Here is a 27,231-nt window from a genome sequence, read left to right on the forward strand (position 1 = left end):
TAACGGTTTTTCAAGGTTAAAGGTTAAAAAGGCTCTAGAGAGCGCATCTATCAAGCGAATGGGGTCATGTTTCGGCTCGTTGGAAAGGTCTTGGAGTTTCCGACAAAACTGAACCGGTTCCAATCGGTTTTGAATCGGTAATGAACCGTTTCATAAACCGATAAATAATTTTTATACGAAATTCAATTAAATTACTCCTGAGGTGTATTTTGGGAAATATTTTGAGTGATATATAAGTCGGTTCAAATCGGTTGTGAACCGGTAATGATCCGAATTTTTACCGATAAGTAATTTTTGTTCAAATTTTTATTACTCTTCAAACTATTTTGTGGAACCTTATGAATCGATTCAATTGAGTACCGGTTGGTACTGGTAAACGGTAAATGATGCAAAAATACTTTTGAGGTATAGCATGTTACGAGTTCGAGCATTTCGCAAAGCCTGGCACGCTTTTCCATCCCTTTTATTCATAATTTACCAAAGAAGAAGATTTTTTTGTAAGTCATTCGTCTGTTTTATTACATAAAAGTCTTTTTATACAATCTATTTGTCGAAGATACTCTGAATAAGTTGCATTCGTTCCTGAACAATAAATTGGGCCACCAGAACATCAATTTCCTCGCCACTGCGTGCTATTTGTTGCCTTATAATATGCTTAAAATCCTCCTTGACGCCCTTATCCTGTCCCCTTGTGCCAATTCTGTGGGGTTTTGGTGCTTGAGGCACCGTCAATTCCAGTCGGATTTCCTCTCCCTGAGGATTCCACATGTACGTAAATTCCTCAATCATGTCCACATTGATGATGTAACTGGAGAACAGTGGGTACGTAAAGGCTCTTCTTGAGCGAATTATGTCAAAGATTGTCTCGGCAAATTGGGTTTCTAGGGGCCAATCAAGTTGCAGCAGAACAAGGAGATTCCCCAAAATGGCACTGCTGCAGTTACTGTCCAGGAGAACTTTCTGCTTTAGCACAGTGACTAGGACTTTTGTGCAATACTGCGTGACTGCTTTACGCGTGAGTGGTAACAGGACAAGGTGACGTCCTGGAGAGATGCTACAGAGATTTTTGAGATATTCTGTCCCAGAATTTGTGGGCAGTTCAGTAAGAATATTGACAATTTGATTGAAAGCTGTGACATTGATATTTCCTTGGCTGACTGAGAGGCTCAAGAGCCTCACTTGCTTGTCCAGAGTATCTTTCTGGGTTTGTAGATTTGCGTGGATGTCGTCATTTCGTCCTAGATAGACTGCCAAGTCCAGCAGGAAGCGATTTACCCATTCCGTTATGGGAAGATTCATCAGTAACTGCCCAAAATCCATCTGTAGAATTTCATTGGAGTGCAAAAGTTGCCAACAGTGAGCAGCGGTTATGAGACAATTGGGCGTTTCGACATTGCATGGAGGATTCACGGCAATTTTTACAGCTTCCACCGGTCCTGGCATTCCATCTGATAATCTCCTCTTGGTCACTGGTCCCTCCCTGAAGCCCTCAACCAGAATATAATTGACTTCTGTGTCATGGATCTTGTGGCTTATGTTGTCAATGTACTCCTGCAGGGAGAATATGAACAGAATTGAGCCCCAAAAGAGGATTTGTTTATTTTCAGAGGGTTTTGGTGGAGCTGATGACACAATCTTTATCAATTTCTGCCAGTAAACCTCCTTGCTCCATGTACGATTGTACGGCAGGAATTGTTCCCATTTCAGGACACCCCCGAGGGTCTCTACAATCTCGAAGATCTTCCTCCAGCATTCGGTCTTGTCCTTCTCGTCGTCTTCCTTCAGAAGCTGCTGAATGTAGTGCTCGAGGCAAATGTTCAGAATTCTATGAACCAGATCACTAGACAGCTCTACCGGACGTGTCAGGATCAGGGGGAGTGTCTCATTAATCAACATCGTACGATACTGAGGATTTGTGGGAACACCCTGTACCAGAGTCTCAAGGAGTCGTGGAATGTGCGTAGAAATGGCCTGTGGGAATCTCTTGAGGAGCAATAGAATCATTCTGCAGTGATCTAAATTGCTTTCAGAGTGATTAGCTGTGAGCAGGAGGATTTTGTGCTGGACTTCCGATGAGATGTGCTGAAACATTTTGAAGTAAAAATCCTGTTCACCAGATATTCCCCCTTCCGGAACACGCCTTAGAGCAGCTGTGAGATTGGAAATCTCCACCGAGAGCTCATTCCACAGATCTACTGATTGATTCTGGAAGGTAATGACAATGTAGCTGAAGCATTTTGCTGCCTCCTCGTAATTATTCTCTGATTTTTCCAACTTGTAGGCCTCAAATTGGATACCAAAGTCATTAGGGTAGAGGGTTTTTGCTGTTATTATCCATGCCTTTGCCTCATATGGGTCCTTGAGGAGTCCACTCTTTGCTCTGGATATCAAATATTGTTCTCCCGTAAACACATCCATCTCCTGGCCTGCTTGGTTTTGTATTTATTTACTTCTCGATTGACACTCCAAATCCCAAGAAATTTTTATGGTTGCACTACATAACCTAATTTTTCGGAAACGCTGAATATGCCATAACCTCACATTCTCCAGAATTGCGCAACAGGTGTTTTTGCTAACTGCCCGGAAAATAGTTAAAAATTGTTTTAAAAAAATGTCTGAATTGGTTTTTCTCGTGATCACAGGTAAAAAAAATTGTTTCCCAATCCAAATGATATGTAAATTTATTGAAAACAACTTTTAGTAAGTGATACTTGTGCGGAAAATGCAGCTCATGATCGCAGTGGACCGGCCTTGAAGGAAAAACTTTTAGAATTGTTTCCTGCGTGTCGCGTGGAAAATGTAATTTGTCCGGATGAACATGAGAAAATAGAGAATATTCTTACCTCTGGCTGTGATAATTCAGCATACCATGCAATTTTTACAACGGGTGGGACAGGATTTGCACCCAGAGATGTCACACCAGAAGCCACGAGGAAGGTGATTGAGAAGGAGGCTCCACAGTTGGCTCAAGCCATGCTCATTTCCAGTCTGGCAGTTACCCCAATGGCTTCCCTTTCTAGAGCGGTTTGTGGTGTGAGAAAAAGCACCTTGATCGTCAACCTCCCGGGTAGCCCAAAAGCTGTCAAGGAGTGCTTGGATGCGATCTCTCGTGTGTTGCCTCATGCAATCAGCCTCTTGGGCAATGATTCTAAAACCGTGGCACGCGATCACAAAGAGATCCAAAAAGGTCGATGCGATTGTTCAAAGAACGATCTTCCTGGTGGAAAGGTATCTGAACGTGCATCAAAGTATCCCATGGTAGAGCTTCAAGATGCCCTTGAGGCAGTCTTCAGAGTAGCTGGTTCATGTGAGTAGCCTCTTATTGAATTATCTGCAACATTTTTTTATTGCTAAATATAAAAAAGCCATAAATGCTGACTAAGCGAGCCCTATCTTTTCAAGTGAAACTGTAAACACAATACAGAATCCACGTAATAAATAACGCTTCAAAACAGTTACTTCCTATATTTTTCATTTGCGAGATGAAGAAGATGGAAAATAATTCTAGTAACGATTCAGGATTATATTTTGTTTTATCTATTCATTTTGTCTGAATTTAAAATCATACAAGGGATTAGATAGTTGTTAAGACGAGGAAGGCTGCGTAAGAGAAAGCCGGTGATAAGCCTAAGTCAGCTTATAGAAGTGAGATTCTTCCGTTGTAAATTCGAATTGTGGCAAACTCGACAGATATTTGAATAATGTAACTTTTGTTTAACATTCACTAAATGGATCAGAAATGCACATAAGTAGGGGAATGTGGGGCAGTTTCACGTATGCAATATTTTCGAAAATGTAAAATTTTAGGATTTGGGAAATATGCAGAATATTTTCAATTAGCCAAAATAAAGTAGTTGAATTTAGGTAGCTTGATCCTAGGATGATTAACTAACAGATGGAGCATTTTAATTCACAAATGGTATATTTTTCTTAAATTCTTTATAATTTTTAAGTTTTAGATCCCACAAAAAGAAATATAACACGAAATGGTAGGCACATGTACAGAGAATATATTTTTATTGAAGTTAAAATGTTACTGGTGTTACAAATAGAAAATTTGTCAGAAAAATTCAAAAAATTGCGAATTTTACGTCTTTTCCATATAGATTTTAGGAACTGTTATCCTCGTGCAATCATTATTAATTTTGAGCCAATAACATAACATTAGATACTCTTTCATTTGGTAAGAGTTTTAAAATGATTGCATTTGGTTTGTACTAAAACTAAAAAGTCACTTAAGAAAAAATATACCATACTTTTGTACGAAAAATGTATGAGAATGCTTCGCCCTGGCTTGATCATAATTTATAAATGTTTTTAAAATGATTTTCGGAAGAGACTTCTCGTGCATGACACTGCCCCACCCTCCTCTATTTTAAAATTTGGTGTAAATTATTTTGGAAACTAAGAAAGTATGAAACACTTTATATCAATGTAGAACCTTACTTAAGCTTGAGATGTGCTAATTTTCGCTTGAAAATGAGGAAAATTCAATGAGAAATGCATAAATGTTTGAGGAAAAATGTAACGTCGATTTTCTCGAAAATTATGAAAGACATTTAGGCTTGAATTGTGCGAAATTGCACTTGAAAATCAGGAAAGTTGGAATTGAGATTTATAGAAGTATTTGAAAAACTTTAACGACGATTTTCTGTTGAAAAAAAAAAACGCATAAAAAATGCAGTCTGCGAAAAAAATTCACGGGCTACGAAAAATCCGCAAAAAATTGCTCGATACGCATAGATTCGCGAAAAATTCTACTGACCGCAAAGATCAGCGAATAATTTTGTAGTTCGCGCACATTCGCGAAAAAATTGCGTTTGATAAGGCTCAGTTCTAAAGATGCCCCACTTTCCCCTAGCGAAAATTCACGAAAAATTTTCGCGGTCCGCAGATAATGTTATGTAAAAAAAAAAGAATGCAATCAGATGCTGGGGTTCCCACTTTTTTTCTTACCAGTAACATTAAAAAAATATCTTAAAATTACTAGTCTTGAGAAATTGTAAACTGTTATAGATTTCTTTTACCTTGGTCACCTTGGTCTACTCAATTACAGGTCGGGTGAAAAGGTCTGAGAGCGACACCTATAAACCTTATAAACAATTGGGAGAAATATAAATCATAGTTAATAATTTAGTATCACTCCTACTATGGATCTATAGGGGGAAGTGGAGCAGCTTTGAAAGTGGGGCACCTTTAAAATTGGGATTTTTTTATCAATGTTTAAGTGAAATTGAGCCATATCATAATGTAAATTAGTTTCTCAAACTGTTTGTGCAGATAAATTATATCACGATATAGGCCTCAATTTTATTTAAAAAAAGACATAATCCTAACCGGCTTATGTAGGTGAGATTCTTAACGTGAGCTAACTCGGAGTGCATGCAAATTCGATTTAGAGCTGAAGTTGGGAGACGCCATTCAGTTATCTTGAATAAAATTCGTGAAATTATACAAATTTTGTATTTGAACCAAAATGTCAAGGATTTGGATGAACTGACAGAAAAGTGTTATATGCGTGAAATGTAGACCAGAATGTTCTCTATAATTTTGCCGTAGAACTTGAACTCATCGATTACTCAGAAGCCAAGATAAGCGAGGTTTTTTGTTTTTTAACTCGTTTTTTCATCCAGAGTGCCCCAAGTAGTCATTTGTTGAACTTCAACTAAATCAAAGAATTGTTGTATTTTGCGGGACTTTCCATTTAAACCCCTATTTTAAGTGTCTTGGTGGAGTAGAAGCAGTCAAATTGGCATCTGAGTGATTTCAAAGCGTTATTATGGGAAAAATCAATTTTTTCACACTTAAACGGCAAAATCGGAGTGATAGCGTAGTCTGAGCGGAAAATAATGTATGGACGAAATGTAGAGACAAATGTGCTCTACAATTATGTTGAAGTAATCATCAAAATCGGTTCAGCGACAGTCGAGATAATTGAGGTTATGTGATATTGAAATTGGTTTTTCGACTGTGGCGCCCCTGGTGTTGGTCCCACGAAGTTCAAACATTCTAGAAAGTTGTAGCATTTGGTGAGATCTTTCGTTTAAGCCCTCATTCATCAAAATCGGTCACATAGAACCGGAGATATGATTTTTTGAATTTCGTGAACTTTGACCCCTCATATCTCCGGTTCTATTGAAACCACAGCGCGCATACGCACCATTTTGGAAACGTCCTAGACTGGACTACAACATACTAAAATTTCATTAACTTGCACAATGCCGTTTTTGAGAAAAGTGACTTTGAATTTCGATGAATTTTGACGCTATCACAGCGCCATCTGTGGTGACTTTTTGAACTTCCATCTGAAAGTGCTCATCGAGACGAAACCAAAAAGGTAAAATTTAGGTCGCTATGTTAATTAGAACCGGAGATAGAGGCCGGTCAATGTTCGAACTTTGACCCCTTATAGCTCGGGTCAGGGGTTATGGATCGACTTAAGGTTTTTTTTGTTTGATAGGTATAATCAACGGCTACAACATACTAAATTTTCAGCCCGATGCACAATGGAATTTTTGAGTTATTTAACTTTTGAGATTTAAAAATTTTCTTTTCAAAAAAAGCGCCCCTAGCGGTGGTTTTATGAACTTGCGATGTTAGAAGGGGAAGTGGCATTTCACGAGAGCTTTCCAAAAAGCCCTCACTTTTTAAATTCTGACAATTAGAACCGGAGTTATGGCCATTTTAAGAAATTTTTTTTGGACCCTTATAGCTCGGGTCAGGGGGGTCGGGGGACCTTAAGTTTGGTATTGATGGAAAGCTCTAAGGCCCAGCTATAACATACTAAAATTTGAGTCCGCTGAATGCCATAGGGGCGGAGCTATTGAGAAAACAAAAAAAGGGGGGTCTTCAAAATGGCGGAAGGAGGGGTGGGGGGTGGGGGGTCTATGCACCAAGTTGCAATTTTCGCCCGATATATAACCTTTGCCGAAAACCGCAAGTCGATATCTTTTTTAGTTTAGGAGCTATTAAGCTCCAAAGAGCGGCCGGCCGGCCGGCCGGCCGGGAACGTAAATTAGCCACATATATATTCGTGATCAGGAAGTGCTGAAACACATTTTGGCCAAATTTGAGGTCGATCGGACGACATGAAATTTTGTTAGGATTATAGTAGGTGAGATTGTTAAGAATCTCACCTAATATGTGAAAAATCCCAACTTCAAAGGTGCCCGACTTCCCCCTACCAAGCTTAATTTCCATCTGGAAATTCTTACCTTTCAAGGCAATTGAAGTTGGTGTGTCGATGTTTTTTATTTTCAAAATGGAAAAACTTAACTTAGTGTAGTGAATCAAAAGCAAATTTAGAAGCAGTCGAAATTAATTCCAAAATAATTGAATATGAAAAATATGATTGAAAAAGTGGTGCCGCATACGTAAATTTTTTTATGGAAACTTGCTTCAACACTAATCCGAAATTTGAATATTATTATTTGATGTTCGTATTGTTTGATCATCCATCATTATTAACTAGATTTGACTTCTAGATGAATTAGATTTGAAAACGTGAAAAAATTTCTCTGTAGGCAACACTTTAAGCCTAATAAAGAAGCAATAGCAGCCTCAGAAGTATATTTTGTAGATGTTCCAGAAATACGCTTATGTCATGGTTTAGAATTATTGGAGGGTCATTCGGTCCAGTACGTCAAAGTTATAGGAGATTATTGATTAAAAAAAGATCTTGGAATTATGTATTCCCTTTTTCCTGTCTGGTCTTAGAACTTTTAATTCAACCTATAGATGTGCAACAGCTACCTAAAATGTTCTAAACCTCAAAACATTGCTTAAGCTAAATAAGAAAATAAATTAGAAAAAGAAGGTCCTAGTAGTTCGATTCTTTTTTTGTTACATTAAAATTATCTCGAAAATTAAGATACCGTCACAGTAAATTTTAAAATAATTCTACTCCAGTAGCTCTACAAAATAAAAATAAAATGTTTGAAAACGTTTAGTCAGATTTCGAGATAATTCATGAAATTTTCTCAAAATGTTTTTAAAACGCGAAAATTTCATAAAAAAAGCACCACTAATTATCGGCATCAGGAATGCTGGTAAAACATCTCATCTACCCTGTAAATTGTGAATAAAAGTATTAGATCGATCGAAGAAAGTCGACCAAACTGATGATTACAATAGGTGTGATTATGTAAAAATCAGATGTAAATATTATATTTTTTTTAAATATCCTATGAAGAATATTTTCTGAAAAGCCGAAATCACTATAACTATTTAAAGAAAGACTTTGAAAGTATTTTATTTCACACTATTTTTAATAAATAAATAAAAAATCATATTTTATTGTTGAAAGAGAATAACTTAGCAGAGGTTTTTAACGACTATTAAATTCAAAAGTGCTGACAATAATTCCGAAAATTAGAACAAAGTGAAGTTGGTCACAAATGAAGTAATTCTTGTCTCCTCGTGGCTATAAAAATGCGACGTCGTCATCGACTCGGCCATTTCGTTCTGGGCTTCAGTAGTGAAAAGTCGTGATGCAGTTTTGCTCTGAATTTTGTTAGATAAATTCAACAATTTCATTTTTATCATCATGCTAAATAGTTCTCTCAATCGACATAGAGTAGTTTTCCATAGAAATTATAGTGGTTTTTATGTAAAATAGTGTCTAAAAATGCGGTGATATCTGGCGTCTCAATGCGTTCAATTTTGGTAAGTTTTATTTTCATTTCATTAATGCCGGTATTTGGGAGTAAATCTACAGATTTCTTGGCAATCATTTATTTCAGCACACGATAAATATAATTAATTAGCTATTCCAACGATAATAAATGCAGTGTTTGGGGTATTATTAGGTTAATCGGGCGGTTTTGGTCGATGATGCTTGGTTTTTTTTTCCTTTGAGACGCCCATGTTGGATTTTTCTAGAAAGCCGGCGTTCATAAAAATGCCGCAAAAATTTCAGAGAACACTGTGAGTTCAATGGAATTTTTTTCTGAGAAATTGCAATTTTTTGTAGTTTGTGCACTTTTTTTTTATTGATTGCAATGGGATTTTAAGACGGAATCTGGAATTTAAATAATTTACAAACTCCATTGATTAGTATTTTTTGGCAAAAATGTTAAACAAAATAAAATTGAAATCGTTTATGGCTTGCTTATATCAGAGGCTTATCCAAGGTTTAATTCGCTTGATTCCTTTTTTTCGAATTTTCAATAATATTCAATGTTTAAAATATTTTAAAATGAAAATTTGTCGATATTTTATTTCTGCAAATATTCTATTTAATAGTTCAAGAGATATCTTAGTGGAATATTGTTAAAAAAAAATAGTCATTATGATTAGTTTAATTATAATTGCAATAATCCGTCTTTAGGCTAATCCTCAGCTCAGAGGTTTAGCCCAGTTCCCGATGGTCTCACAATCCTAAAGAGCAACTAATTTTATTGCTTTTTCACAATTTAATAGGTCATTTGTCTAATCCAATTCTGAATTATTTTTTTTTCCAAAAATCTTGATTGTTAAAAAATTAGAGCAGTTAGGTAAGCCATATAGCTCAGTCTCAGGTCTGAAGCCCGTGTAAGACCCTCGACACACTTACGACTTAAGCCGAGAGATAGCTTAGTGGAAAATGATAGAAATATGGTTTAAACATTATTTCGAATTATTACGCTAAGCCGTCTCTCGGCTAATCCTCAGGTCTGTTAAGGCCCTAAGGCTTTAGGTCTTCTCAACTGATTTTTAACTATGATCCTTATCTAAAATGGTTAATAATTACCTTTTCAAAGTCATTTATAGTCCTTCCATAAGTCCATTTTATTTTAATTTGCAAGAAAAAATATTGAAGAGAGGAGGAGGGTTGGGTATAAATTCTTGCCAGCTTTCACGTTCAGGGTTAGTTTGAGTTTGCAATTCAATACCTCAACATCGTGTTACGCTGTATAGGCAAAAAATTATCAAGTTTGTGCACAAGTCTTGCATGGCTGTAAGTCTCAAGTCTCTTTTATTTTAAATCGTTGGATTTCCCCTTTTTAATTTTTTTTATTGACCTTTCTGTGTAAAAAGTCTTTCGAAAAGATTTCAATGGGTGTATTTTGTCCCTTGTTGCAGATCGCAAATCTTGTTCGTGGATCAAAAGTCCTGTGAATCTTCCACCTTTTCGGGCATCAATAAAAGATGGATATGCTGTTAAATCTTCAGGGGGAGGTGGTAAAAAGAGAGTACTGGGAAGTGTCTCTGCGGGTAATCCAACAGTTAATGTTGATTTCCCAATTGATGCTTGTTTTAAGATAAATACCGGAGCACCTTTGCCTCATTATGCTGATGCCGTTGTTCAAGTTGAGGATACAAAACTCCTCGAAATGGACGGTAATCAGGAGGTTCTTATTGAAATTCTAACAATTCCTGAAAAGAATACTGATATCCGACAAATTGGATCTGACATTGCAAAGGGTGATGTGCTTTTCTCAACTACGCCACCTCTGTGTGCTGGAAAATTGGCTCTTGCTGCATCAATTGGCACGGCTTTACCACAAGAAACACCCATTACAATTGCCATAGTTTCTACGGGTGATGAAATTGTACAGACGGGCGAAGAGCTCAAAGATGGACAAATCTACGATAGTAATACGCCAATGTTGAAAAAATTACTGGAGGACTTTGGCTTTCAAGTAAATTGCACAGAGATTGCTAGAGACACCTTCGATGGCTTGAAAGAAACATTGGAGCGGATGTTTGAGCAGAATTCCTTTGTCATTTGCTCAGGAGGTGTCTCAATGGGTGACAGGGATTTTGTGAAATCTGTCCTAAAAGAGATGCAAATGGACATTCTCTTTGGTCGTGTCAATATGAAACCCGGAAAACCACTCACATTTGCCTGCAAGGAGTCTGAGGGGAAGATGTTCTTTGGACTTCCGGGGAATCCAGTGTCAACATTCGTAACATTCCATCTTCTGGTTCTCCCAGCCCTTCGCTTCGTCAGCAATCATTCAGAAGCTAAATGTCGTCTTCCAGTCATCAAAGTCAAAATTGCTCAGAATATTGAGTTAGATCCTCGTCCGGAATACATGAGGGCCACCATCAAGTCAATCAACGGAGAATTGTGGGCATCAGTTACTGGAAATCAGGTTAGTAGCCCTTAAATTTTTTTGTGCAATTTTGGACAGTAAGAAATTGAATTTTAGAAACCCATTCCGTAATTTTTGTCCAGTTTTTATTTATTGAATATTTCTTTTTTATAATCTAAAATTTCAATCCGAATAATAGAGAAACTGATGCAAGTCACATTTGCGGAATGATCGAATTCACGAGACAGAACTCTCAGTGAATTAGTTTTTCGCATGATTTTTGGGTTATAATGTTTTATTACTGATTATTTCGATTTATAAATCATAAAAGCATTTCAAAATCGATAATTAGTAGGGGAAAATGGTCTGCGTTTGAATGTGGCAGCCTTTGAATGCTTCAATTTTCTTCTTATTTCCCAAAGTTAAAATTCCATTTTGTTAATCGAAATTAATAGAAAATAGTTGATAGTATTATAATACTCGCTCCGTTCCGAAATAAGTCTTACGTTTGGGGAAAAATTAGGGATTAAGGAATGGTTTCAGAGAATGTTTTTGTTATTTGCAAATATCTTATGTATGAACTATCCTCCATGCTCAGGGATAATATGGGGATCCTTTCACGATGGTAAGTTGAGGAATCCATATGTTGAAGTTGTCCATTTTTCGCGTTTTTTTCAAAGAGCTCCGGTAGATAGTTAATTACTAAAAAATGGACTGTGATTAACATTACAGGCTAGAATTTGTTCTAAATTTTTAGTATGCACAAGTAGAACTCAACAGTTATTACTGATATGACATTTTTTATATCTCAAATTTTGCAGAATGAGCAATAAAAAGAACATCCTTTTTTATGTGTTCGAATATCTGGGTGCAAAATGGTGAGAGATAGGGACTTGGGACCTTCAGCGGACCCCTCATAAGTTAACCCTGGGACCATTTATATGTTTCTCTAAAACATATCTAGAATTGAAAAAAAATCGCACGACGTGTTTTCGAGCAATCCCGAAAAACATGATTTTGGAGGGGAAGGGGAGGGGTGTTGGCAAAATGAAGGACATATTAATGGTCTCAGGGTCAACTTATGGGGGGTCCCCCGAAGGTCCCAAGTCTGTATCTCTCACCATTCTGCACCTATTTTAGATTGAAAATAAAACTCAAAAAATAAGACATTTTTAAGACATTCGTTCCTCAACTTACCATGAAGATTGAATCCCAATTTTAGTTCTGAACATTAACAATAGTCCTTTGGAAGAGATATTGTTGATACACAAAACTTTTACCAACAAACTTTCCCTTAATCCCATTTTTTTCCCAAACGTATGACTTATTTCGGAACAAAAATTTTTCCCAAACGTACGACTTATTTCGGAACGGAGGGAGTAGTTCACAAGATAGAATTTTTGTTTTGAGAAATAAAAGAAAAATTGAAACATTCAAAAGCTGCCGCATTCAAAGGCAGACCACTTTCCCCTATATTAGATTTTTGCCGAAACTATTTTGGTCTGCGAGCTCTGTGAGTTGAGTCGATGAGCTGGTTCAAGTGCTCCATATAAAAAAGACAATTTGTCATAGAGCTGGTAACAAGCATACGGACACGGGCAAATAAAAACAGTAAATACGATGAGGATAAGTTTGCAGAAGGAAAAATCGAGTCAACCACTCTAAAATAATGTGCAGTTCTCGATTTTTCTACTCGCGCAAGATACTCCCGAATAGCAGACTTTGCCCCCTGCACCATCTCCAAAACATTCAAAAAAAAAAAAGATCGTAGGAGCCGTTTTTGAAATAAATTAAAGAAAAACATGATTTTTGAGGGGTTGGAAGAAAAGCAGAAGGAAAGGAAAAATATGTCTAAAAGCCATTTTTTTTTAAACTGGGGGGTCACTTAAAATCGGAAGTTGATATCTCTTACCGTTTAACTCTTTCGCGTCCCACTTTTATTCAGCAGATGAATTCATGCAAAATTGAGTTTTTCCTAATGCTTTATGATCAAATATAATAATTCAGAGAGGAAAAAAAAATTCCATTGCGTGAAAACTCGGAAAAACCCCGGGTCATATATGACCCTGTTGTCCTCAAGGGAAGTGTATTTACCATTTTCAAAATCTATATCACGGGCTTTTTAAGAGGTTTTTTTGCTTGAAGTTATTAATTTGGCCAAAACCATGACAAACTGGATTGTCTTGATGAACACTGTACTCCTGGTGTTCAAGGAATCTTCCTGGTAATCCCTTGAACAGTCACTGTCACAATATTTTGAGTGGTATTTGGCAAAAATAAACTTATCCACATATTTATTCACACACAATACAATTGCACAATATGAGACGCTTGCAGAATACTCTAAAATATTGCAAAATATGTTATAATTCATCAGATATAAGATGAAATGTCCAGGAGCAAGATGTGTCCCACCTGCATTTAACAAAGAAAAACAATGTCCCAACTACATTTCGCTGCAGGTTTTGTACGAAAACACTGTTACCCTTGGGGACTATAGGGTCATATATGACCCGGAAAATTCTACACGCTTTTCTGGAAAATTGAGAGTAGTTTATTATATCAAAATATGCAATATACAATCTTTGGATATTCTACTTTGTGTTTCTAAAGAACTTTTTGCTGAAAAAAATAAATGAATATAAAAAATTTTGAAAAAGGAAAGTCATTTCACGAAGTTCGAAATTCGTGATTTCTGATCTCAAATATTTTCTTTTCCTGAATATTTGGAGTCATGAGAAAATTAGCCAAGAATCTTACATCCTTCTATTATGATGTCATGCACAAACCGATATATTTCAATTAATGTAAATAGTCAAAAGAAATTGTTTTTTCCCCGGGTCATATATGACCCTAATGACGCGAAAGAGTTAAGACTCCAAGTCGATTATGAGTTCAAAAAGACGGATTATACTGTTTTGGCTCTCTTTGAGTTCGAGCACGGAAAGAAAAAAAGAACATTTTCAAAAGGGAAAGTCGGATAGTTAAAAAAAAGCTCAAATTTATTTTAAATCTGAGTGTTTTTTTTTAAATTTATTACTGCTCGAACTGAATCAAATTCAGAATCTTGCCTTGGAGCACCTTGGGATCGCACCCGAACATCTTCCTGAAGTGGCGGAGGATCGACAAGCGTGGACTGCTAAATTGGATGTCATTGGTCCGCGACCGTAATGGCCTCTACACATTGGGAGAAATTTTTGTCAAAAATTGCTTTTTTGAAGGAAATTCCCTGCAGCGTTGTAGGGGGAAACGTCAAATTTCTGTCAAAAACGCAATTTTTGACGAAAATTGCTCCCAATGTGTAGACGCCTTAAAAGGGCTAAGCTGTTGAAAATGGTGACTGCTCGAACTCAAAAAGAAAGCAGTTGTATAATCGACTTTGTTGACCTTATCACCGTTCTAGAGCTTAAACGGTAAGAGGTATCAACTTCCGGTCTTCGATGACCCCCAATGTTCCTTCATCCCCTTTACCCCCTCCTAACCCCAACAAATCAAAGTTTTTTTTTTGTTTTTCTCAAAGACTGCTCCTACGATTTCTTTTATTTTTGAGTATGTTTTGGAGTTGATTCTAGGCGCATATTTCGTCCAACAATAAAGAAAATGATTGGGAAATTTTGAAAACATGTTTACAAACAAAAGTTATTGGGCGCTGGTCATAACTCATGCCAATACATTCTAAAACGATCATTTATTTACCAAATTTGATTTTGAAATGTTTTTATGATTTTTGAAGCAATTTGATTTCTAGTTGACCAATAAGAACCATAAGGTAATGCGAAAAACTAATTCACAGAGAGCTCTATCTCGTGAGTTCACTGAGAGAAATCCGAAAAAATTAAAATAACATTACGGAAATGTTAGTTCTACCTTGCAGTATTGGTCGAAAATCGGTGTAAATATTACCCTTTTTAGGTGTATTGGGGGTTAAAGTTACACTTTTTAATGTAAATTTTACCCTTAAAAAGGTGTAAAATCAACATTAAAAAATGTTGATATATTTTTACACCTGAAAAGTGTTAAAGTTATTAGGAAAAAAAGTTAATCGCACCCTCTCTTTTTCTAAGTGTTCAAGCATTCCGCAAATCTAACTCTTTGCCATCTCTTTTTCCTTCGCATAATCACATCGAACAGACTGGGCTTTTTTACATGGTCATTGCTTTTTTACACGTGGAAAAAATATTCAGAAAATTGCGGCATCAAACCAATTTTTGCATCAATTTGATCTTTTTCCGTTCTCTGAGACAATATTCTGTAAAAAGAAAATGATATTTTAGTAAAATTAGCCAAATTTAAATACATTGAACAATAAGCAAAAAGCAATTGCCCGGTCAATTGCTTTTTCTTGACAATTCCATATCACATAGTCCGTTAACATTCTCTATTTGAATTCATTGTTCGAAATTTCATCGACCACCATCGAAATCAGCTGATGCCAGGAAAAATCAAAACAAAGGAAATTTTACTCATAAAACTCTTGTGAAAACCTTTGAAATACATTTAAAATGAGTCTAGGCTTAGTGAAATTAAAGTTTAGTATAAAATACATGTGAATAATGTGAACTATTATTGTTTTAAACAGTTGAAAATATTTCCCGCCTTGGACATTTTACTTACACTAGATGGCGCTGTTCTCAGTTAGTTCTCTAATCGAAAACAATGAAGGTGTCATATTCACTTCTCCATTGCTTTTTTGAAAATCGATTAAAAGAGCAATGGCCCAGTCTGTTCGATGCTAATGTCTTTTAAAAAATTGTCTTCACAGTTTATTTTTATTTTAATCGAATAATAGAAAAACTGGCGCAAATTAGGACATACAGCAAATAATGAGAAATTGAACAAGAATTTATGAAATGGAATCTAAGTAGTTGGAAAGTCGGACATAGGAAATAATGACAGCTTTCCGATGTAAATATTTCCAATTTGGAGTGTAATGCTATTACAGTAGACTCTCACTCAATCGGCTCTTTTTCAATCGGGCGCAAAATTTTGTTGACAATTTTCACGTTTAATTATGAAGCTAATTCGCTCAAATTCACTGTAGTTCTTCCTATTTTATCGTGATTCTTTATAATTGAGCGCTTTTTGTGAAATTTACAAAGGCTTTGACGCTCAATTCTATCGCTAAACCGGATGACATTTCGCCCCATATTCCCGATTGAGAGAGAGTCTACTGTATCTCCTTTATCTTCCGGTAACACTTGAGGAAACTTAAGTAACCATGAACTTCCTAGACATCTCACAAAGAAAAGGTTCCACGAGGATACAACTACTCAGTACATTCCAATACTCAATTCGCCAGGTTCCTTTCCACCTGCTTTAAGAAGTACCAGGTGGTCCTCTGCCTTTTTCCAGATATTTTTACTAATCACTCTGTCAAAATGATCTTCGGAATTTAGGTTTTGTAAGCCTTTCACAAGGGCATCCTTCGGATAATTAAGGACCTTTTTCTACCTCGGTAACATTAATTTCTTGCACAAAGAACGAAATTCCAAACAAAGAATTTGTCCGAGATTTTATAAGGCTTGCTTTGAATGCAACAAAAAAAAATGAATTAGTTTCCCTTTTTTATCTTCAATATTCACCTTTTACGTGTATTTCTACAGTTTTTCACTTATTATTAATTAAAAAAAAAGGAACAGGTATAAAAGTATTTTTAAAGAAAAATAAAACTAAATGATTTTTTATCCAATTTTACGGAAGGTGTCCGACTTTTCCGATTGGTTGGTCCGAATTTCATTGCTGGCTGAAATTCTAAATTTTATCCGAAATCTTTCAAGTTATATTAATTTAAGAATTAGATTAAAAATATTTATCCTTTTGATTTCGACGATTTTTAAGTATCTATCAAATATATTAGCTCTAGTTTTTACTGTCCAAAAATATGTAGGATATTTACAAAAAAAGAAAATGATTGTTAATATCACGGTTTTTCCTAATTCTTGTTTTATTTATTTTTTATTGAATTAGATTAGCAGCAATCTCAGGAGCCTCATCGATGCTGATGTTCTTCTTCACATTCCCATGACGACAGCAGCAAGAACTTCAATTGCAAAAGGTACTGTCGTCAATGCAACAATTCTAAAGCACGATTTTATCTCAGAATTTATTTAGAAAGCTTAGTTTAAGATAAAAAAAAAGATCAAAAAATCAGATAAGATAAAAAAAGAAAAGTTAAAATTAGTAAAGTCGAATCCAATATTTTCACGAATTTAAGTAACAAAGATTTAGATGCTGACTTTATAAAACTATAAAGTTAATAACTTAAAAAAAAATCGCATGGATTGTAAATTGTATTTATTGACTTTTATGATTACGAGGGAACTAATTGCTTTTAATTATCTTACCATGGAAAAATCAAACTAAAAGAATTGAAATTTTGATTTGAAGGATTGCTTAGAGAAATAATTAATCTCCGGCTCGAAGGACCAAATATGATATTGGCAATTTATTTATGAGGACTTTAATATGTAATATTGATTTCAAATAGATCAAGATTATTATTTTTTTTTGATAAGCGATGGAGTCAGGTTAGGAGTGGCTTGTTTAATGTGGTCTTTGCGACGACTTCGGCTAAGCCACGGGATTGGGTCGTGTTTGAGCGTAAAACCATTTTGTGTAGTCAAAATGGTTATTTTGATTATTTTAATTTAAAAAAAAAATATGGGAGATTTTTATATGTCGTATCAAAAAGTGATCTTTGTATTCTTGAGAGTACTAATTAATCTCCGGCTCGAAGGACCAAAAAATGTTATTGATGAGCGTTTCATCTCATGGGTTTTTTTTTGTCTCTGGTATTTCTAAGAGAAATTATTATTGTACCAAAATTTGTTTTGGTAACTAAAATATTATGGATGACATCTTTTTTGTCATCATAGATTTTGTTTTTTTAGAGCATACTAATTAATCTCCGGCTCGAAGGACCAAAAATGCTATTGGTAAAGAATTTATTTGTTGACGGTATTTATCGTTTTTAGTGCAACGCTCTAGCATTTCAAGGAGATTTAATTTTTGTCCGGCTCGAAGGACCAAATATGATATTAATGAAAAATTTATTAATACACATTTTATCATTTGCTAAAATATGGCGAATTAGAGAAATAATTGATTTCCGGCTCGAAGGACCAAATTGTTTATTGGTGAAGCAAATATTTTTAGGACAGTTTTTGACGTTGTGAAGTGTCCTTGTACTTTTGAGAGTACTAATTAATGTCCGGCTCGAAGGACCAAAAATGATATTGGTAAAACAATTATTTATGAAGGCATTTATTGAATGATTTTTAACATTTTTAAGAGAAATAATTAATTTCCGGCTCGAAGGACCAAATTGTATATTGATTTAAATTGATTCTGCCAAACATGGTTATTACATTAAAATATTGTTTCCTAAAAAAAATTTGGTGGATTGCTATAGAAGTTTTCCATCTTTTGTCATGTGAAGTTAAGTTATATATGTACATTTTCTTGAACATGACTTTACAAGAGAATTAATATTTATCCGGCTCGAAGGACCAAAAACATGTATGGTTTCACACATTAATCTATCCTGGATAGTAGGTAGAAATTTAGTAATGCAGGTTTTCATAATTCTCTTGTTTGAGATTTAATTTTTATCCGGCTCGAAGGACCAAAAAATGATATTTATGATATAACAAATAAATGTACTTCGAATGTGTAACACTTTTTAAATGAGTATTCTCCTTATGGAGGGAAAATAACATTGTTATTTTCGTATTTAAAATTTACCTGAAAATACTACTAATATTTGTCAACAAATAATGGATGTATTTTCATTGAAATTTTTGTGTAAAAGGACCGTACTGTTCGTGGTAAATCTTCTGCTATTTTAAAACTGAACTAAACTTGGTATTTTTACAATCTATCTTTAATAAAATTATGAACAAAATAAGAAACATATAAATAAACAAACATAAAAATAATTTTTGACCTTTTTTTTTTATAACCTAGAAAAATCTGTGTATCTAATTTTTATCGAATTTAACCGATTTCCATTAATTAAAAAAAAATGTAAAATAAAAGTCAATAAGTATTATTTTATCTCGTTTAACAATCCATGTATCACTACGGAAATTACACAATTCCTGAAAAAGACTTTTCAATTTTGCTTTTCATTCATTTCGTTTATATGACAATATTGCAATTTGTTACTATATTGAGACTTATTAGTTGTGGGTGATATATTTAAAAGATCAAAATACAATTTTGTGGCTCAAGTTTATTGTAAAATGTTATTTTTTTCACCTGAATTGTGAAATAAAATAAATGTTAAAATTGAAGTTGATGTCTTTCCTTTCTGTTATATATGTATCCAGCCTGACCTTACAATGTCGCAATACATTTTTCTCGGACTCTCTCTTAAAATAAAAGAATTATTTTAGGACAACAGCTTCAAAACATTCCCAAGCTTCAGATGAAAATTATCCAGGTAGCGGAGTCAATTTTTCTAAGACACATCATTTTATCCCAGAGATAAGATTCAGTTTGCCCCCCATAAAAAATCATTCAGAAGGAAATCTCGTCAGGGGATTCCCTATAGAAATTTCACCAGGTACCAAAGGAATTTTCCTTCAAAAGTCTCCAAGATTACCCATCATAGGACTTCGAGTGGAATTGCTCGAGAAATTACCCACTAAAGAGAGCAAATTTCCCAATTAGATCATAGGGATCATTACATTTGAATTTTTCTTTGGTAAATATGGTAACTTCCTATGGAATTTCAATGGAATTCCTTGTGAAATTTCTATGTGCAATTTCCATTATCGTTCTCTAAGATTTCCCACCGAAATTTCAATATTTTTATGGCGCTGGCACACCTTTTCAATAATTGAGTGAATTTCAACCGATTGAAATTTTACCTCTTACTCTTTCAAAGTCAAATCAGATGTGGGTGTCCCTTTCTGTCAAATGAAATTTAAAATTGAAATTGAACATGAAATTCAAGTTTCAATTTTCGTTTAACAGAAAGAGACAAACATATCTTATTTCAGATTAAAAAAGTAAGAGGTAAAATTTCAATCAATTGAATTTCAATCAATTGAATTTCACTCAATTAAAAAGGTGTGCCAACGCCATTACGTCAGGGCTTTGCTCACTAAAATCTCCGACGATTTCAACAACGAGAATTAGGGCAGAATCTCTGAAAAAATTACACCGCTAAGGTATCGACCTTTTCCAAAGAGACCGTTTAAATTGCTTTACGAAATTTACCCTAAAAATTAAGTCTTGGAAAATTTGGCTGACATCCCAGTGAATTCCCGATGAATTCAAAGAGAAATTTTACAGTGAAGTTTCTACCGGCGTTCTTGGGGATTTAAAAGGGAGATTTCTTCCTAATGGTTGAGAAAATTCCCTGGCCATTCCTAGAGGATTCCTCCAATTTTTTCAAAGCATTCTCGAAATTTCCCAGGGAAATCGAGAGGAAATTTTTTTTCCGGAGATACATGGAAATTCTTGTTCGAGTTCAGGGGAAATTCTGTGAAATGGGAATTCAAGCAGCCGTGTGAAGGAGCACCATACATACGAGTCATCAACTGTAACAAAAAGGAAAAGGTAAAAAAAGGGAAAAATTGAAGAGACCTAAAAGAAAATACAAAAATTAAATAAATACAAAATACAAAAAAATACAGTAGACTCTCGCTAATTCGGCTCTTTTAAAATCGGGCTACTTTTTAATTCGGGCGGCAGTTAAATTCGATAAAAGTTTGTCGACATTTTTCAAGTTGTCGAATGAAACAAATATCATTAAATTTGCCATGTTTTGATTTAGTTATGATGTGATTTCGCATTATTATGGGGTTTTCATGAAATTTATAATAAATATGAGTATGTAAACTTAATATTTTCATACAGTTGAAAGAAAAATCGTTGCATTTCAAACAGTTTGACGCCCGAATTTCTATCTAATTCGGGTGACATATCGGTCCCAATTGCCCGAATTTGAGAGAGTCTACTGTAGACCACTTTTGACGTCATAATTGACACTTTCCCCTTAACTCTTTAAGGACGATTGGGTCACCGGTGACCCAAAAATGAAACTTCCTACGGTTTTCTTAAGTTGTATTTTGCTCTAAAAAGTTAGAAAAAAATGATATTTCTGTCCCTCAATTTTTGATCTTCTCGTCCTTTTAAAGGGTTAAAGAGTAACCGGGTTATTCTTCGTTTATATAAGTTAGAATGCTATGCCCTAGAACACTTACGACTTAAGTCGAGAGACGGCTTAATTAGTGGGAAACTAATGAGGATTTAGTATTTATTTAAATTAATATTTTGATTATAATTACGTTAAGTGGTGTCTTAGCTTAAGTCGTAAGTGTGTCTAGGGCACTAATCTGTTCCTGTGGCATCCGAATGGTAATAAGGTGTTGGGTGAGATTGAACTACAGTACAGTCTCGCTATAGTCCATATTTGGTTCCAAATTTGACACTTGGGTCGTATAGTCCATGTCATTTTTTAAAATTATCAACGATTTTTAGTATTGAAATTGCTCGACGGCTTCCACTTTCTTTGCGATTGTGGTACTTGTCCTGGCTCTCTTCATTCTGGATCACAATTATCACAACTACTCAATAAAGTTTACCAAAAATATTAAAATGATTATGAAAATATTGCATGTCGCGTACTAAAAAACATTACCTAGGGTAAATGTCCTAATTCAAAACCATTTCCAGACGCTTTAACTTTAACAGAAGATTAAACACATTCACATCGAACAGACTGGGCTTTTTTACATGGTCATTGCTTTTTTACTCCTTCATTGCTTTTTTACACGTGGAAAAAATATTCAAAAAATTGAGGCATCAAACCAATTTTTGCATCAATTTGATCTTTTTCCGTTCTCTGAGACAATATTCTGTAAAAAGAAAATGATATTTTAGTAAAATTAGCCAAATTTAAATACCTTGAACAAAAAGCAAAAAGCAATTGCCCGGTCAATTGCTTTTTCTTGACACTTTCATATTACATAGTCCGTTAACATTCTCTATTTTGAATTCACTGTTCGAAATTTCATCGATCACAATCGAAATCAGCTGATGCCAGGAAAAATCAAAACAAAGGATATTTTACTCATAAAACTCTTGTGAAAACTTTTGAAATACATTTAAAATGAGTATAGGCTTAGTGAAATTAAAGTTTAGTATAAAATACATGTGAATAATGTGAATTACATTGTTTTGAACAACTGAAAATATTTCCCGCCTTGGAAATTTTTCTTACACTAGATGGCGCTGTTCTCAGTGAGTTATCCAATCGAAAAAAATGAAGGTGTCATATCACTTCTCCATTGCTTCTTTGAAAATCGATTAAAAGAGCAATGGCCCAGTCTGTTCAATGCTATTAAGTTCATATTTTTTCTGAAGAGATTTACATAAATTTGCTCCTTGACTCTTCTAGAATGTTACTGTTTAGTGAAAATTCTTTAGATAAAATTTGAAAACTTCTTAAATACAACTAAAATATGCGAGTGTAAAATGCTTATATTGGAAACAAATTAATCCAAATGGAGACAAGGGAATGTTTCTAATTGGAAACAAACAGTATAAGTGAAACCGCGACGAAAGGCTCCCAAAACCTTGTTGAGTTGCTACTGAGTGCAGGATTTGTTCTTATTCCTGGTCATTTCTCCTTTCCCATCTAAAACAATAAGAAAATCTCTCCAAAAAAAAAATCATATTTCCGGGGTTTCCAATTGAAGCATTTGCAGACACTTCAGAAAAACCCTTTTTGTTCACGAAATATGTAATTATTTCATTTGAAAACTTCACGTACCGTTAACAATAAAGATTAGCACTTAATTTAACCAAAATTAGCCAGAAATATGACATAAATGTTAAATAAAACGAATAAACAGTCACCTCATTGTGTTTTTCATTGAAAAACATGGTCGATCGATGAAAAATTCGATGATGAAAAGGTACACTGTTAATTTTTCTGAGAAATTAACAAATTAAAATTTGTGAATATGAATGGTTTTTCACTTTATTTGGAGCAAAATTAACTAAATAATGGAACTGTGGTATAGAAAATATATAAATATAGTAATTTAGTACAGTATTTATCATGAAAACAGTGACGTTTCCATTTGGAGTAGAGAAAAATTTCCATTTGGAGCAGGTTTTGAATTAGCTTAATTTACCCTAACTTAAAATCAGTGTTTTAAAATCAACGGTCGATAAATTGTGGACTATAGAGCGATGGCCTATAGCGGGACTCTACTGTACTGAGTTGTTCAAGCTATAGTTTATATCAGAGGTGTGCAAGAAACCGTTGAAACCGAATTAACGTCAAATGAAACATGTAAGTCAATGGTCAAAACGCTACTATAACAAACTTATTTTGACGTTAATTCGGTTTCAACGGTTTCTTGCACACCTCTGGTTTATATATATACATTACGTGATCCTTCGCCAGGACCGCTACTCTATAGTCCTAATGGACTTTGCCGTCTTATTGTGGGCCATCTGCAATGGGTGGTAAAGATTGCACTTTCTTTATCATACAGTACAGTTCCGCGGTTAACCCTTTAAGGACGATTGGGTCACCGGTGACCCAAAAATTAAATTTTCCTACGGTCATCTAAAGTTGTGTTTTGCTCTAAAAGTCAGAAAAAGTGATTTTTTCTAACCCCCGATTTTTGACCCTCTCGTCCTTAAAGGATTAAAGTCCCTGCTATTATTGTGAATCCCCAAAGATTGATTCGGTTCACATGCCCCATGTCCCTTGTCCTTAGGGTTAGCTGTCTAAGTCTTCCGATGAGTATAAGGGCCCAAATAGACGCAGGCTGATCCTCGAGAATATTTAGCTTATAAAATTTGACCTATAAAAATTGACCTCTAATTGATGATCTTGAGTCCTCAGTGTATGACTGTTTGGGATAAATCTTTATTACCAAATTTTACATGCTAAATATTCTGGAGGATCAGCATGTGTCTAGTTTAGGCTTAAGACTTTAGGTCGAGAACTAATATGCCTTCCGATAATGCGATCTCAACAGACTGTCAGTTGATCTTGAGCTGTGAATACGTCAACACATTCCTAAAAAGAGTACTTAACCTTGTTGGGTCACCATCACCAATTTGCTCCCGATGTCTGTTCTTCCAAAACCTCGGTTATTTTGATCTCACAATAAGGAGTAGGGTGGAGTCTACACTTATGGATGTTGTACACACTTATGGACAACACAAAAATCTTAAGTTATTACATTAAACAGATTTCGAAAAATCAAAAAAATTGTTAATTACATCATAAACTAATAATTTTATAACTTTTCGAAATCTGTTTTACGTTAGAACTTAAGATTCTTGCACTCTGTCCATAAGTGTAGACTCCACCCTATAGGACAATAAGAGACAATTTTTATAATCGTTTTCATATGTTTTATTGAATGTTATCAGTTTTCAGTTTGTTTTCTTTTCAATTATTTATCGCTATTTTTACTTTTCTTTAAAGATTTTTGTTTTTATTAGTCACTTAAATTGCTAGAGATAGTTTACAGGTTAATTCCCAATATGTATAATTTTCTTAAATGCTTTTCTAAATTCGGGATTAAAAACAGTGTAAATCACTGGGTTCACAAAACTATTCATGTATCCCAACCATGTTGTGAGGATAAAAGCTGTGACACCGGGTGAGCAACTCAGGTCCAGCTTTGTACAGATGGCATCCATGATGTTACATGTGAAGAATGGTACCCAGCAAATAAGGAAAACACCTGCAATCGGGAAAGCAAAATTAGTAATTAATTCTATTATAAAGTATAGGGAAGTTTTATGGTAATATAATATTACTAGGTGACGATCAATAAGACATTTAGTGATACCAAGAAGATGATTTAAGACTTTATCAAGCGTTATGCTTCATTTAAAAAAAAATGTAAAACCTAGTCATAGAATCATATTATCTTACGGTTTTAATGTTTTATAACTCATAAAAATTTCGATAGGACTCCTTAAAAAAGTCTTTTTACATAATTTTATTTTTTTTTAATACAAATTCACTTATTCTGACAATTCTGTCATTATTCTGTCAACATTATTCTGTCAAATTCTTGAATGTTGGAAATTTTGCAGTCCATAAGAGAGATTATGATCTTGAACATGAATTGCTCTTATCCATTTAAAAAAAGTATAAAAATCTATATCGGTTATGCCCAACGCACAATAACTTTTGTTTTGTAAACATGTTTTTGACATTTTAATGAGAGTGAGTGAGATCTAGGTCTAGTCATCTCACTCACTCTCATAAAAAAATTTGAAAACATTTACAAACAAAAGTTATTGTGCACTGGGCATTATTCATAGAAAAATAAATTGGTGAATACGAATAACCTTTTTAACTTTTTTTGTTTACAGTTTTTTTTGTTTTTCTTTAAATTAATTTTCACACAAAACAAAGATTTAATGAGAGTTTTTAATGTTTTATCGTATTAAGTGAGATTCTTAATAATCTCACCTACTTTTTTTATTGTGCTACAATTTTTTGTTCTATTTCTATTAAATAATAATATAAATTAATTAAATGAATATCAATTTAATTTGCATAAAATTAGTTTTTGGATTCAATTTGGTCTAGTAGAAGAAAGAATTCTAATTTTGTGACTCACTTAAACTAAAAGAATTCTACAATTAAAATTAAAGATTTTATCAAGGCAGCCACTAATCTATTCCACTCCCATAGATTAGAGAGAGTGCAGATACTGGGGCAGTTGGGTGGGGCTGTTTCAATATTAGCACACTTTTGATTTCTTTGAAAGGAATGGGATAAAACTTTAAAGTTACTAAAGCAAAATCTGAGTCCATGCTAGCAAAAATTATTAATTTTGTACGCTTCTCGTTTGACTTTTGCAATTGATTTTATAACTGTGCTATAACACTAGAACTTTTCAATTTGCAAATTCAATTTAATTTTCACATTAATTGTTTCTATGCGTTATTTTGCGACAATAATCAGTTGAAATGGCAGATTTTCACTAATTTATTGATATAAACTAATATTTGGTCCACGAAAACAACTTTAACTAAGTTATAATACTATAAAATGTAATTGCACAAATAATTGTATTCAGCAAATTAAAATGTTAAAATTGCTCATTAATTTAAATTTTATTTTAGATAAATAAGTAGACTTTTGAACCAAATTGTTCTTGTTACATTTATTCACTCGTAATTAATACTATTTGTGGCCAAAAAATAAACTGTGATTTAGTGATAAACTTGTATGAAGTGAAGGTGGAGCAATATGTTAAGTTCCTCCAAAGCCATTCAAAGAAAAAATTGTTGTGCCTAAAATCTTCAGTCAAGAGATTTTCATCAAGACTGAGAGTCGTTTTAGGAGCCCTATAACTCTTCTTGGTGGGGATCCTTCTGCATAACAGATAAGTAATTTATAAGGGGCATTTTAAGTACTATCAGGCATTTTCCGGAGTTATTCACAATCAAAAATGTCACGCACTATATTTACAGGTCGGGTGAAAAGTTCTGAGAGGAACACTTATAAACAATTAGAATTATAAATTGTGGTCAATATTTTAATATCACTCCTAATATGGATCTATACCAAGTTTCAATTCCACCTGGAAATTCTTTCTTATCTTTCAAGACAATTGAAGTTGATTTGTCGATTCATTTTTTTTTCAAAATGGAAATACTTCGTGCAGTGAATAAGTCCTTTGCTAAAAAAAATTTAAAGGCAGTGGAAATTAATTACAAAATAGTAAAAATACTAGGGACATCTCTCCTCTGTCAAGATCAATTGTTTGCAGTTGGTCACTTGAGTTTCAAGGTGGTCTGCAAACCCTAAAAGTGGTCCATGAAGTCAAAGTCCAAAATGCGTATTAACCCAATAACACTGCGACAAAATTTAGGTTTTTGTGGGTGTCTTTGACGAGAGTGCCAAAACTTGTTGAAAGGTCATTTAACGATTTTACCCTTTAAGGACAATTGGGTCACAGATGACCCAAAAATGAAATTTTTCCTACGGTCATTTGAAGTTGTGTTTTGCTTTAAAAAGTCAGAAAAGTGATTTTTTCTGACCCTCGATTTTTGACCCTCTCGTCCTTAAAGAGTTAAGGGTCTCAAATCTGAAATCCGTTTGTCCGGGTCACGTTTTGGGTTTTTTGAAATATGCATTTTTAGTTTTTTGCTGTTTTCTAAAATTCAAAAATTTATATCTCCGGTCCTAATTATCCGGTGGTAGTCA

At 34.3% G+C, this 27,231-nt stretch overlaps 4 protein-coding genes across 6 annotated transcripts in view; 1 reads left to right on the forward strand and 3 right to left on the reverse strand.

Annotated features, from left to right (window-relative positions):
* LOC129801176 (40S ribosomal protein S12) overlaps window positions 1-27,231 on the reverse strand; it is a 422,333-nt gene that overhangs the window by 222,798 nt on the left and 172,304 nt on the right. The window lies entirely within an intron of this gene.
* On the reverse strand, window positions 491-2,520 carry LOC129801163 (integrator complex subunit 10). The gene has a single exon (XM_055845943.1). It carries the CDS (start codon window positions 2,416-2,418, stop codon window positions 544-546), a length of 1,875 nt encoding a protein of 624 aa, XP_055701918.1. The 5' UTR covers window positions 2,419-2,520; the 3' UTR covers window positions 491-543.
* LOC129801165 (molybdenum cofactor synthesis protein cinnamon) lies at window positions 2,473-18,689 on the forward strand. The gene is made up of 4 exons (XM_055845944.1): window positions 2,473-2,642; window positions 2,702-3,307; window positions 10,063-11,078; window positions 16,986-18,689. Exons 1-4 carry the CDS (start codon window positions 2,612-2,614, stop codon window positions 17,127-17,129), a joined length of 1,797 nt encoding a protein of 598 aa, XP_055701919.1. The 5' UTR covers window positions 2,473-2,611; the 3' UTR covers window positions 17,130-18,689.
* LOC129801162 (dopamine D2-like receptor) overlaps window positions 24,388-27,231 on the reverse strand; it is a 91,934-nt gene continuing 89,090 nt past the window's right edge. For all 3 annotated transcript variants that reach the window (XM_055845942.1, XM_055845940.1, XM_055845941.1), the window contains one exon: window positions 24,388-24,745. In XM_055845942.1, coding sequence (XP_055701917.1) covers window positions 24,531-24,745 — 215 coding nt within the window. In that variant the 3' untranslated portion in view covers window positions 24,388-24,530. The remainder of the gene's footprint in view (window positions 24,746-27,231) is intronic.

This window comes from Phlebotomus papatasi, chromosome 2 (assembly GCF_024763615.1).
Source record: "Phlebotomus papatasi isolate M1 chromosome 2, Ppap_2.1, whole genome shotgun sequence".
NCBI lineage: Eukaryota > Metazoa > Arthropoda > Insecta > Diptera > Psychodidae > Phlebotomus > Phlebotomus papatasi.